Below are 12,903 nucleotides of genomic sequence, written 5' to 3'. Positions count from 1 at the left end.
CTCCCCGGGAGGTTGACATGTTTCCTTGCCGCCTGTCATGTCTGACTTGGGACGTTGTCTCAGACCCTGGGGGCTGTAGGAATGCAGGTGTGCTGGCTGGGTTCTGAGACCCCAGAGGCTCCATCGGGACGCACCTGGCGTTGGGGAAGCGGGAGTCAGGCTCCGGCGGGCCGTGGTTTGCTCCTGACCCGATCACGGCGGGCGTTGCCTGCTTGTGCCCCGAGTGGGCTGGAGTGGGGGCACTCACGTCCCGGGGGCTCACGGGCGTCTGTGGGGGCCCTGCTTCTGCTCCAGGAGGCCGCTTGTCCGTGTGGTGGGGGCCTGAGTGCCCCGGGCCTCAGGTTCCCCGTTTGCAGCCAGCCCCTGTGGTGCTGCCAGGGGCTGACCTGGGACCGCCGAGGAGGGCTCCCAGCCGGACGTTGTCTCTGCTCCTCCTGTGGCTCCTGCTGTCCCTGCCCAGCCACAGCGGCTTAGGCCACGGGAGTGGGCTGGACCCTTCTGGAATCCTCACTCTTGAGTTTGCGTTGTTTCTCTTGATTTAGGGGGCCTGTGGGCACCCCCCTGGGGCTCCCTTGAGGAAGAGGTTCTGGAGTCTTTGCCAGTGGACGCAGGCACCCACCAAGTTGGCCCCCCTGCAGTTTTCCCATCCGGGTCCCTAGCCAGGGAGGCCAGGTGGGCTGGTGACCAGGCCTCCGTCCTGGGGGGGGGGCCTGGCAGGACTGAAGGGAGGAGCCAAGATGTCCCGCGTGCTCACGCGGAGCCCAGGCCTGCTGGACCGAGGAGACCCCCGAGGGGCTGGTGTCAGCCAGCTCTTTATCCGCTGTCCAGGAGCCCCTGGCCCGCCATGTCCTCGAGGGTGAGCGCCATGCCTCCGTCCTTGGGGCTGGCTTGGAAACACTTGACCGCTGATGGCCGTGCCACTGGTCAGCCAGGAGGGCAGCTGGGACTTGAACCCTGGCGTGGCAGACCCTAGCAGGCACGCCCTGTTGCCCTTCTGCGGGGCCCCCGTGTCTGCGGCATCTTTGCATCCCCAGCTGAAGTTAGACTCAGACCAGGAGCTCAGAGGGGCGCCGCTGCCTGGGACCGCCCCCCGGGGTCGCGGGGGCCCTGCTCGCAGTTGTGGTGGGGCCATGTGGTGTCTTAGGACTGCTGGGCGCCCTCTCTCACCCCATGATGCCAGGAGCCAGGTTGGGAGGCAGGGGGGTCCTGGGCTCACGTCCCCGAGGCTCTCTGTAGCTGGGTTCAGGAAATAGCCCAAGGATGGAAGAGCCTCAGCTTTGTCATCCTTGCGGCGGGCCTGCTCACTGGCCATGTGGGATCACGTGATGTCTCCCCTTCAGTAGGGGTGGAGGGCCTGCGGCCGCCAGCCAGCGCCCTTTGGGGCTTCTCCACCATCCGCCTCCGCGACCTCACCCAGGAGGGCAGCTGGTGAGGCCTGGCCAGGGCCCGCAGGGGGCGGGTGCATGGTGCCCCTGGACGCGGCCGGATGGTGACTCCGGCCTGTTCTGTCGTTTCACGTTCTCGTGCGGCTCCGGCCCTCTTCTCCAGGACCAGCGTCAGTTCAGGGCTGAGCCCTGGAGGGGCGGGTGTGGGGCAGCGCGTGGACTCTGAGGCTCCAGCTTCTTTCTGGAAGCAGCCTGTGCCTTGCGGTCTCGGGATGCAGCTCTGACCCCTGCCCAGGCGAGGCAGCTGTGGCAGGCAGCCCTACTGGGCCTCCAGCCTCAGCCTCCTGCTGCCCGACAGGTGGTCGTCGTTGGGGTTTCTCGGTCGTCCGGGCGACGTTGGCGAGGGGGGGGGGGGTTGAGGGGGAGGTGCGGGACGGGGTTGACGGCGCCTCTCACGGCCCTGCCGAGGGCGAGCCGAGACCTCGGGGTGGTCGTGGCACCAGGACTTGCCCCGGACGGAGCACGCACGGCTGCCCGGCCTGGCCCCAGACCTTGGAGGAAGAGACACGCGCTCCCAGATGCTTGGCCAAGCGTTTTTCCAAACTAGGTGTCTCTATACACTTGCTTCTTTATGTAAGAGTAATGTCTTCTTAAAAAAAATTCTCCAGTTCAGAAATGCAAGCAGGAAGGGAAAAGGCACCTCGCGTGCTGTGGGCATGGGGTCCTGGGCACCCAGGGACCTCTCCGTCATCTTGCCGGCCCGCGTGCTGTGGGCATGGGGTCCTGGGCACCCAGGGGCCTCTCCAGCGTCTTGCCGGCCCGTGTGCTGTGGGCGTGGGGTCCTGGGCACCCAGGGGGCCTCTCCAGTGTCTTGCCGGCCCGTGTGCTGTGGGCATGGGGTCCTGGGCACCCAGGGGGCCTCTCCAGAATCTTGCCGGCCCTCGAGGGGACGTCCCGGGCTTCGCCAATGCCTGTCTCCTCAGAGTCGCTGTTGGGTCGGCAGGGCTGGTGGGGAGGCGAGGCCAGACTCTGACTGCGCTGCTCGCTCTGGACATGAGGCCTGACTTGGGCTCTGCTGTGTTCTAGGAGGGCTGGCTGCAACAGGGACTGGCGTGGCCCCTCACGCTCCCAGAGGGACCGTGCCGGGTGGCCCGTGTGACAGTGCGGCCCGCCTGGGAGGCTTCTGCCCAAGCCCCTGGCTGCACGGCCCTGCGGGGAGAGCAGCCCTGCTGCCTGGGATGGGGGCTTGCCCAGCCGCTGACGCTGCTGGTGCCCTCCCTTCCTCTCTGGTGAGCTGGTTCCCAGGCTGCCAGGGGCAGAGGATAAGCCACGTGCTCGCCTCTGCCCTTGGGGGTGCTGTGTGCCACCGTCTGATGCTGGATGCTGCACCCCTGCGGGCATCCCACGCACCCGCAGGAGCCTGGGCACAGCAGCTGCGCTCCCCCCCAGTGGAGGTACCAGAGGCCGCATTCGCGTTCTCAGGGTGCCCCTGCCCCCTGCCAGCCCCAGGCTGCAGGGCGCACGGCACTGTCCACGTGTGTGTCCTTGCTGAGCCTCAGACACCCTCCAGGGTCCGCGTGGTCCTCGCCTCGGGACCCCCTGTGGCCTGTGGTTGGTGTTCAGTGAGCCGGGCCCGCACTGGGCTCTGAGCTGAACCTCATCATCTGGGGTACCCGGCTGTGTTGAGCGGGCGCCCAGGCTGGGCGGGAGTGAGGCGGGACGCAGGAGGTGGCCCGTCCACCTGGCTTGCACTCTTGGCCCCTCCTGGGCGGAGCCAGCTGCCTTGTGGGCCCTGGGCGCTCAGCCACGGAAGGAGTGTGTCGTGTTTGCGGCGGGGGCTGCCTTCCTGCTGCGCTGCCATGCGGAGTGGTCAGTCACTGGTCAGGAGAGGGGGTGGAGGTCAAAGGCCAGGCTGAGGGCCGCCTGTCCCTGCAGAGAGCTGTGCCCACCTGTCCTCGTGCATGGAGGAGGCCGGTCTGCACCTTGGCAGCAGCCTGGGCCCTTCCTGGGTGTCCCCTCAGGTGGTTTAAGGCCCTGGAGGTGTCCTGCCTGTTCCCCGAGGACTGTAGCTGCAGCACTGGGTACTGGGTGCCTGCCCACCCACCCCGCGTCTGGGGGCCTGCCTGGCCCACACCTGGGGGTCCACACCTGGGGGCTCACTCTGCCTGCACCTGGGGCCCCACCCGGCCCGCACCTGGGGGCCCATGCTGTGCTCATCCGTTGTCAGGCAGGAATGGGGTGTATCCTTAACAGACCTTGGGGACCCCCACGTCGGCAGCCACCGCAGCCTCCACAGCAGGACCATCGGGTGATTGGTGCGTATCCAGCACTGGCTTGAGTGCTCTGCGCTGGACTCCTTTAGGCTTGAGTCCCGTGGGGACCCAGGCAGACTGGATCCCGGGGCTGGCGAAGGGCATAGCTGGGATTGCGCCCAGGGGTCTGGCCCTGTGTCTGCTCTGCGCCCCTGAGCTGCCTGGGGTCTGAGAGGCCCAGCCGGTGATGGAGGTAGGGGGGACATGGGCCTGTGAGGCTGTGGCAGCCCGGACAGGGAAACAAGTCACTGGTCAGGCCGGGGCCTGCAGGCCAGAGTGGGACAGGCAGTGCTGGTTTGGATGGGAGCCCCATGTGGGGCAAGGCTGTTGAGGGGGGCAGGTTCGCAGGGACCCCAGCAGGAGGCGGTGGCACTAGGCCAGAAGTGGTCAGACCTGCGGGGTGGGGGGCAGCGGGGCGTCAAGGCTGAGACCTGTGGGGTGGGGGGCAGCGGGGCGTCAAGGCTGAGACCTGCAGGGTGGGGGGCAGCGGGGCGTCAAGGCTGAGACCTGCGGGGTGGGGGGCAGCGGGGCCTGGAGGCTGAGACCTGTGGGGTAGGGGGCAGCGGGGCCTGGAGGCTGAGACCTGCGGGGTAGGGGGCAGCGGGGCCTGGAGGCTGAGACCTGCGGGGTGGGGGGCAGCGGGGCGTCAAGGCTGAGACCTGCGGGGTGGGGGGCAGCGGGGCCTGGAGGCTGAGACCTGCGGGGTAGGGGGCAGCGGGGCCTGGAGGCTGAGACCTGCGGGGTGGGGGGCAGCGGGGCGTCAAGGCTGAGACCTGCGGGGTGGGGGGCAGCGGGGCCTGGAGGCTGAGACCTGCGGGGTAGGGGGCAGCGGGGCCTGGAGGCTGAGACCTGAGGGGTGGGGGGCAGCGGGGCGTCAAGGCTGAGACCTGCGGGGTGGGGGGCAGCGGGGCCTGGAGGCTGAGACCTGCGGGGTGGGGGGCAGCGGGGCGTCAAGGCTGAGACCTGCGGGGTGGGGGGCAGCGGGGCGTCAAGGCTGAGACCTGCGGGGTGGGGGGCAGCGGGGCCTGGAGGCTGAGACCTGCGGGGTGGGGGGCAGCGGGGCCTGGAGGCTGAGAATGCAGGCCGTCTCTGTGCGGTGTCTGCACCATCAGCTGGGCGGTCGTGGCCCCTCCCCATGGAGGCCCTGGAGCTGGTGTGGAGGAGAGGCGTTCAGGCCCTTGCGGGGCGGGGCGCCTCGGGGTGTTCCAGAACGTTGCTCCGAGGAGGGGAGTGGGCGGGCAGGCCTGCTCCGTGCGTGGGGTTCGCCCGGTCTCTTTGCGGAGTCCTCTTTGCTCTGGCTTGGGGTCGGTGGGGGCCGAGGAGGCGCTGGCCTGGGGGAAGCCCCTGGTCAGTAGCTTTCCCTGATGACCGTGGTATAAGCGCCCACGTGGCAGGCTGCGGGCCGCTGGCAGGGTGTCACCCAGCTAGAAGAACCCTGCAAGTCGTGGCGACCTGCTCTTGCAAATCATGGTGGGTGGACGTGGGCCCAGGGGCGGGCGGGTGCTGTTCTGTCCTCCCAGAGGGCCCTCCGGCCCCCACGCAGACCCTGCCTCCCAGCCCGGGCCCGGCTGGGTCCCTGACAGGTGCCTCCGGGGCCCAGGTCCAGCTCTTCTGTGCAGCCCCCCAGGGCGTTCTGCAGACGCAAGTGACAGGCGGGCTGTCGACTTCCTCCCAGGATGTGGCGGGGGAGCCACTGTGGGGCGGCCCGTCTGTCACCCGCTGCACGGCTGTCCGCGCAGCGCTGGGCAGCCTCCTGACACATGTGGGGCCTCGGTGGGCACTTCCTTCCCGGCGCTGCGCGTGGAGGAAGTTTGGTGAGCTGGGCTGTGGTCTGCCACCCCCGGCCGCCCTCCCCGATTGGCTGAGGACCGGCCGTGTCACAGCCCGGCCGCCGTCACAAACCAGGGCCCGTTCTCGTGGTTACGTTGGAACCCCCATCGCCCGCGCGCCGTGTGTGCTCCACACGCCTTTCTGCCGGCCTGGCTCGGCCGTCGGGTCCGCGTCGCCGCTGTCGACGTGCGAGTTGCTGCCTGGAAGGTTGCTGCTGTCCAGGACAGTGTCGAGGCAGTCTCCCGCACGCTGGCGGCTGGTGGGTGGTGAGCCGACAGCCTTGGCCTCTGCCTGGACGGCCGCCTCCGCCTGGACGGCCGCCCCCGCTGCCCCCTGCCCCTCGCGTCTCCCCCACCCGCCCAGGCGGGGCGCCTGCTGCCGTTCTGCCTCCCTTCCCGGCTCTCTCTCCCTGCTCCGGCCGAGGGCAGCGGCCTGACAGTGGTTCTGTGACAGGTGAGGGGGGGACCTGACCAGGGCGGATGCGCCAAGGTTCCCTTGTCGTGACCGCGCAGCCTCATGTGCCCGCGGAGCCGGCCGAGGCTGGGGTGACCGGCCATCCCTCCGCGGTCCCTTCCGCCCTGCAGGTGCTGCCTGGTTGGGCCCAGACATGGAATGTCGCGCCTCAGCGGGAAGCACAGAGGAAGCCAGGGCCTCCCTGAGCCGCTGCCGTGACTGCCAGTGAGTGAGCAGCTGGAGGATGTCCGCCGCGACGCCGGTCGCCCCCACGGGGATCCCGGCGGCCCCGGGCCCAGTGAACCCACCCCCGCCGGAGGTCTCCAACCCCGCCAAGCCCGGCCGCAAGACCAACCAGCTTCAGTACATGCAGAACGTGGTGGTGAAGACGCTCTGGAAACACCAGTTCGCCTGGCCCTTCTACCAGCCCGTGGACGCCATCAAGCTGAACCTGCCTGTGAGGGCCCCGCCCGCCGCCCCAGCCCCTCCGCGGCCCCGACTCCCGCCTGCGAGGGTCCCGCCCGCCGCCCCAGCCCCTCCGCGGCCCCGACTCCTGCCTGCGAGGGTCCCGCCCGCCGCCCCAGCCCCTCCGCGGCCCCACTCTCGCCTGCGAGGGTCCCGCCCGCTGCCCCTCCGGGGCACCCTGTCCTGGGAGGACAGCCCCTCTGGCCTTGGCCCAGGTGGTGCAGGGAGGCTGCACCTGCTAGGAGGGCCAGGGAGGCAGCAGGTGGTAGGAGGGCGGGCCCAGCCCAGAATCTGCGATGATGGAAGGGCAGAGGGGACGCGCAGGCCTGGGGCCGGGGAGGACGGCTGCCCCGGGTGCCGGGAGCGGGAGGCTGTGGCCTCGTGGGTGGACGAGGCAGACCAGCCCGGGCGCAGAGGTGCACTGAGGCTCACCCCGCACCAGCCCCGTCCCACTGAGTGACGCGTCTGCACACACAGCCTTGTGCTCATGTCGGGGTGGCTGGCCTTTCCGGGGATGGCGCCCTAGCTGCATGCCTGGGGCCCGCCTGACCGTCTGGCGGCTTTCTCCTCTGGGCCCGAGTGGAGAACCCCAGAGTCCTGCAAGGGCAGCCCTGGGCCAGCACTTGGCAGCTTGGCTCCTGAGCCAGCTTGGCCCTTGGGCACCTGCAGGCCCTAGAGTGAAGTGTGGGACCCAGAGAGGGGGCCTAGCCCCTCGTCCTGCGCCTAGACCCGCTCTGCAGTCCCCTGCCCACCCAGACTCCCGTCAGACCAGAGGGGCTTGGCAAGGTCCGTGCTGGCCCAGGGCTCCCCCAGACCTGGCACCGTCCCCGCCCCGGCCCCCCTCAGCTGGACAGAAACTTAGATCCAGCCCCAGCGATGAGCTGCCAGACAAGGCCACCTCGTGCGCGATTTTGGTGCTTGGGAATCGTGAAAACCGTCTTATTGAATCCGACAGTAACACCCCTGACTGTCTTTTTCCTAGGATTATCATAAGATAATAAAAAACCCCATGGACATGGGAACCATTAAGAAGAGGCTAGAAAATAATTATTACTGGAGCGCGAGTGAGTGTATGCAGGACTTCAACACCATGTTTACAAACTGCTACATTTACAACAAGGTGAGCAGGCGGCGTGGCGTGGGCCCCAGCCGCTGCCGTGAGTGACCTGGGGGGAGCGCCAGGATGGGGTTGGCCGGTGTCCACTGGGCCGGGTGCGTCGCAGCGGCTCTGAGACCCATTCGGGCCACCTCGGCCTCCCGCTCAGCCCTTGTCTGGCTGCGATCCCCGTGTGTGGGCCCCACAAGCCACGTGCCTGAGGGCTCGGCCTGTGCACGGGCCCATGTGCCCTGCTGGCACGCTGAACGGTCGAACAGCCTTTCCAGGAGGAGTTGACACACCAGATGCTTTAAAACATCCCCACGCTTGGGCCTTGTTTCCTGTCTGTGATGGGATAAAGAATGGTTTTCTATCTTTGTGCTTTCTGAGTTCTTGCAAGAGTTTCTGTGTTAAAATGTATTCCTGTTGCTTCCCTCCCGCCCCGCCAGATCCCTCAACAACTTTTTAAACACATATTTTTCTTGAGCAGCGGTTGCACGTTTGCTGTAAGCAACGCGGCTCCTTTCCAGCGCGTGACCCTGCTTCTCCCGTGTCTTCAGCCCACAGATGACATAGTGCTCATGGCCCAAGCCTTAGAGAAAATTTTTCTGCAAAAAGTGGCTCAGATGCCCCAGGAGGAAGTTGAGTTACTGCCCCCTGCTCCAAAGGGCAAAGGCCGGAAACCCTCTTCGGGAACGCAGAGCGCAGGTGAAGGGGGTAGGGGTGCCCGCCTCCCAGAGCCGACGAGAGCGGCCCCTCCCTACGCGGTCGACGGCGGTCGGGGCCGGGAGCTCTGCTGTGTGGCCTGCGGGCTGCCTGCCTTGGCGCCTGCCTTGCTGGGACCCCAGGCTCCTCCCCGCTGGCCCTGGCTCGGAGGCTGCCCCTTCTGGGGCCACTCTGCTCCTGTGTCCCCGCCAAGGACCTTGCCTCCCCAGCGCGCAGTGTGTTCTCTGTGAATGGTCCGGGAGTGGCGGGGGTTTAGGGTTGGCACTGGGAGCCCGGGGACAGCCTTCCCTACCCTGGGAACCCAGAACCAAGATGTGTCCCCATGGAGAGCTGCCCAGGAGGGGCCCATCCTCCGGAGAGGCGGGGCGGTGGCTGGTTACGCAGCCTGAGGGACCCGGGTTAAGCCCCGGGCTCCGCCCTCCCAGACTGTGACCTCCCGGACCGCACGCCCCATCCTGGTTCACTCACCCCGGCCTCAGAGACGGCCGCCGTGAGGGTGATGGCCAGGGTCTCGGGAGGAGGGGCCGGTCCGACAGTTCCACCTCCTGTCTTCTGCCCTGAAGGCTCGCAGCAAGTGGCAGCCGTGTCCTCCGTCTGCCCGGCGACCCCCTTCCAGAGTGTCCCCCCCACGGTCTCCCAGACGCCCGTCATCGCCGCCACCCCCGTGCCAACCATCACCGCTAATGCCACGTCGGTCCCTGTCCCCCCGGCTGCTGCCCCGCCTCCCCCCGCCACGCCCATCATCCCCGTGGTCCCTCCCACGCCGCCCGTCGTAAAGGTGAGCTTTCCCCGGTCCCGGGCGCGGGTGGCTGTGGGTGGGTTGGGGGTAGCGCTCTATCCCTTCCCCGGGCACAGGCTGCCCCTGGCGCACTGGGCACACGGGCCTCTGGACCGGTCCCGTCCGCCCACGCCTGCGGAGTGGGCCGCGATTCCCGACACCGACGCTTGGAGCCGCAGGTCACACAGCTGGCGAGGGCGGCTGGGCTGGGCCCGCGGCGTCTCTGGCCTCTGTGGTACACATGGGTTCCCCGAAGGGCGTGCAGGGGGTGAGGGCGTGCTCGGATTTCCAGCGGTTGGTGTGGGGAGGGCGACTGCGGCCTCTGTGCACGCCCCTCCCTGGCTTCGCCGGGAGCCTCCCCCGCAGGGCCTGGGCTTGGAGTGCTTGCTTTCCGCGAGGCCCGCGGCCAGCAGGGATGGCCGAGGGTCCCACGCCCACTGACACACGCCGTCTTCTCCAGTTTGACCCTCACAGCGACCCTCGGGGGCAGGCAGTGTTTCCCCCATCTTTCAGATGAGGAGGCAGGCACTCAGAGGGGTTAAATGGCTCCCCCAAGGTAAAACGCCGCTCGCCCTGCCCCGCAGCCTCCACTGCCTGCCCTTGGCCGGTGCTGGCAGGCCGTCCTGCCCAGCGCCCTGCTGCCTTGGAGCATGTCCTGTCTGCCGCGGCCCCGTGAGCCCTGGGGCCCCCCGGTGCGTGCTTGGCCTGCCCTCGGCGCCGTGACGTGTGTGTGTGTGTGTAGGTGGCTGGCTCGCGCCTGCCGGCCTGGGGGCAGGGGCTTGGCTGGGGTGGCGCCCTTGGTGGCTGGCCTTGGTGGCGTGCACGCTGTGGACCCCGGGGAGGCCACTGGCCGGGTGCTCCTGGCTCCCGGGGGCTGTCCCGCCTGCCTGACAGCGGGAAGGGAGGGGAACCCTGAGCTGGTCTCGGGGTGGCTCTGCACCCTGGCTGCCCAGGTGCTCGACACTCTCTCCCCACGGTGCCCACCCAGCAGGGGCGGGCGGATTGCCTCGATGGTCCCCCCCCGGGCGGGTAGCCGCTCCTAGGGTCAGCTCCAGACATGCACAGCGCTCTGCCCCGGGGTCCCAGCTCCCAGACCTTGCGCCCCTGCTGGTGTCTCCAGCCCCCCACCCCGCCGCCCGCATGCTCCTCCCAGCCCCTCGTCCTGTGGCTGCCACTGTCCGCGGAGCACCCACTTTGAGGCCCGTGTTGGGGCGCCCCTCCAGCCTCTGACCCACAGGGGTCTCTCATCTCTGCTGTCCCCGAGCCCCACTGGATGCCCGTGTTGCTCGCAGCGGGCCCCTGGTGTTGTAGGCCCCTAAGCTGTGATCTGGGCACAGGTGTGGCCACAAGGGGGCAGCGTGATGTGTCTCAGGTTGACGAGCGCCCCTGTGGGCGTGGGGCCTAGGGGCCCGGCAGCCTCAGAGTGCAGCCTCACCACCGCCAGCTGTGTGACCTCGGGCAGGCACCGGGGCCCCTCTGAGCCTCGGTGTCCTGTGTGGCGCGGGGGGCCCCGGGAGAGCGGCGGTGGCCGTGCATGCCCTCGCTTTGCTCCGCCTGGTGGGCGGTCCACGCTCCAGGAGCGCCCAAGGGCGGGTCCTGGTCATCCCTGCCCCCTGCGGGCGCCGGCTCCCCAGCTCACAGCCGTCTCCGCTGTCGCAGAAGAAGGGCGTGAAGCGGAAAGCGGACACCACCACGCCCACGACGTCCGCCATCACAGCCAGCCGCAGCGAGTCGCCCCCGCCGCTCTCGGACCCCAAGCAGGCCAAGGTGGTGGCGCGGCGGGAGAGCGGGGGCCGCCCCATCAAGCCGCCCAAGAAGGACCTGGAGGACGGCGAGGTGCCGCAGCACGCGGGCAAGAAGGGCCGGCTGTCCGAGCACCTGCGCCACTGCGACAGCATCCTCAAGGAGATGCTCTCCAAGAAGCACGCGGCCTACGCCTGGCCCTTCTACAAGCCGGTGGACGCCGAGGCCCTGGAGCTGCACGACTATCACGACATCATCAAGCACCCGATGGACCTGAGCACCGTCAAGGTAGGGGCGGCCGGCCCCCCGTCTGTGCGGCCCACCGGGCCTGCCGAGGCCGCAGCGCTGTCCCGCGGCCCAGGGGCGGTTGCCGGCCCCAGGGCGTTGCCCAGCTCCCTCGGCCCGCCCGCAGCAGCACGCAGGGCCTCAGGCCTGGCCCGGGCCCCCGGCAGGGGCTGGCAGGGCGCTGTCCTCTGCCTCGTCCCCTCTGGTCCTGCGGCTTCCCGTCACCTCTTTCTGTTGAGCTGCTTTGGTTCCCCCGTCTCCTCCTGTCCTGCTGCGTTTGAGGGTCTCTGTAACGCTAGGCGAGGAGGCCCTTCGCGCCCCAGCCCCTCCCAGGACAGATGCAGGTCTTGGAGGAGGCCGTGGCGGAGCTGACCCCAGGACCCCTGCCCTCTCAGGCCCTGCACCAGGGTCTTCTTGCCCTGGGGGCTTCTCCCTTGGCGTTTGTGGGCATGGCAGTGGGTCAGGCCAGGTGTGGACAAGCAGAGAAGAGCAAGCTTGGGCCAGGCAGGCATGGAGGGGGCCTCCTGGCTGGTGGCAGCCCCGGGGGCAGGAGATCGGAGCTGTGAGCTCCTGAGGGGTCTTCCCTGCGTGGGCGAGGAGGCCCAGGCCCGACGCCGCTCTGCTTCCTCAGCCGGCTGCAGTCTCTGAGGTCTGAGGCGTATCCCCAGCACATGGGCCTGCGAAGCTGCCCCAGCAGAGGGGAGAGGGGATTCTTTACCCCTGTGGGCCTGGGGCCCTGAGCTGCCGGTCTCAGCCATTCTGCCCCGGCTGGGCGAATGCTGCCCTCGGACAGACTCTCCTATTGGAAGTCTCGCTCCCCACTAGGGGCAGGGCAGGCCCGGCCATCCAGGGCAGGGGTTCCCGGGGAGCCTGCTGGGCTGGGTGGCCGAGCGGCCTCCTCCCCCTCTCTGACCCTCTCCCTGGTCGCAAGGGCAGGCGCCGGCTTCCTCAGACACACGCAGTGTTCTGGGGGCCCTGCCTCTTTTGGGAGCCCCGAAGCACCAGCTGCTTTTCCTGGGCCGATGTTTCGTCTGTACGCCATGAACAGTGGGTCAGGACGCAAGCCGAGCAGCAGAGGGAAGCCCCCCTCTGGCTCCACCGCCCCCCTTTCCCAGGGGTGACTGTTGCTGACAGTTCGGTTGCATCTTTCCTGACCAGCTCCTGGCTCAGGCTGGCTCTTTGACAGCAGGTTCTGTCAGTGGGGCAGTGATTCCCAGGCTCTGAGGTGCATCAGGACGGTGGCCAGCAGTCAAATTAGGCCCGAAGTCCAAGACTGTCCAGGTGTTGAGAGAGTCTCGGGTGCCCATTTGCTGAGCTGCTCCGGAGTGAGGAGGTTGTGCAGAGGGCTGGAGCCCAGCAGCCCCAGTGTTGCTGGAAGCTCCTGAGAGGGCAGAGGAGGGTGATGTGTGTGCTAGGCTGGAGGGGCTGCAGGTCCTGGAGTCTGACCACCAGCTGCCCCTCCTCCGAGGCCAGGACTCTGTTGCTCTGGGTGCAGGCGGGGTGGGTGGCTGGGCTCCGGCCCCCAGGATAAATGGGCACCTCAGACGCCCGACACGAGGTCCCTGACACATGAGCTCCACGTGAACCCAGCCAGGCCCAGGCAGCGCACGCCTCAAGAGCCACTGCCCGATCTGCCCTGACCTTGCTGCTTCCATGCGGCATGCCCGTCTGGGTGCACCCCGTCCCCCGCCGTGGTGCCCGTTGTCTGTATCCCGGCGGCGGCGGGACAGTTGGGTGCCACTGTGAGGCAGGCTGGCCAACAGCACCTGGATTCTCCGGGGAGAAAATTAAAGGTCTCGTTGCGAGAGCTGAGTCACCCCCTAAACGAGC

At 68.5% G+C, this 12,903-nt stretch overlaps 1 protein-coding gene across 2 annotated transcripts in view; it reads left to right on the top strand.

Annotated features, from left to right (window-relative positions):
* The window catches only part of BRD3 (bromodomain containing 3), a 35,557-nt gene that overhangs the window by 8,558 nt on the left and 14,096 nt on the right, over nucleotides 1–12,903 (top strand). For both annotated transcript variants that reach the window (XM_018056172.1, XM_018056171.1), the window contains exons 2-6: nucleotides 6,112–6,437; nucleotides 7,428–7,565; nucleotides 8,102–8,249; nucleotides 8,831–9,045; nucleotides 10,705–11,076. In XM_018056172.1, coding sequence (XP_017911661.1) covers nucleotides 6,225–6,437; nucleotides 7,428–7,565; nucleotides 8,102–8,249; nucleotides 8,831–9,045; nucleotides 10,705–11,076 — 1,086 coding nt within the window. In that variant the 5' untranslated portion in view covers nucleotides 6,112–6,224. The remainder of the gene's footprint in view (nucleotides 1–6,111; nucleotides 6,438–7,427; nucleotides 7,566–8,101; nucleotides 8,250–8,830; nucleotides 9,046–10,704; nucleotides 11,077–12,903) is intronic.

The sequence above is a fragment of the Capra hircus genome, chromosome 11 (genome assembly GCF_001704415.2).
Source record: "Capra hircus breed San Clemente chromosome 11, ASM170441v1, whole genome shotgun sequence".
In the NCBI taxonomy this organism is placed as follows: domain Eukaryota; kingdom Metazoa; phylum Chordata; class Mammalia; order Artiodactyla; family Bovidae; genus Capra; species Capra hircus.
Note: the sequence above shows the minus strand (reverse complement) of the source record. Positions and strands in the feature narration are given on the sequence as shown.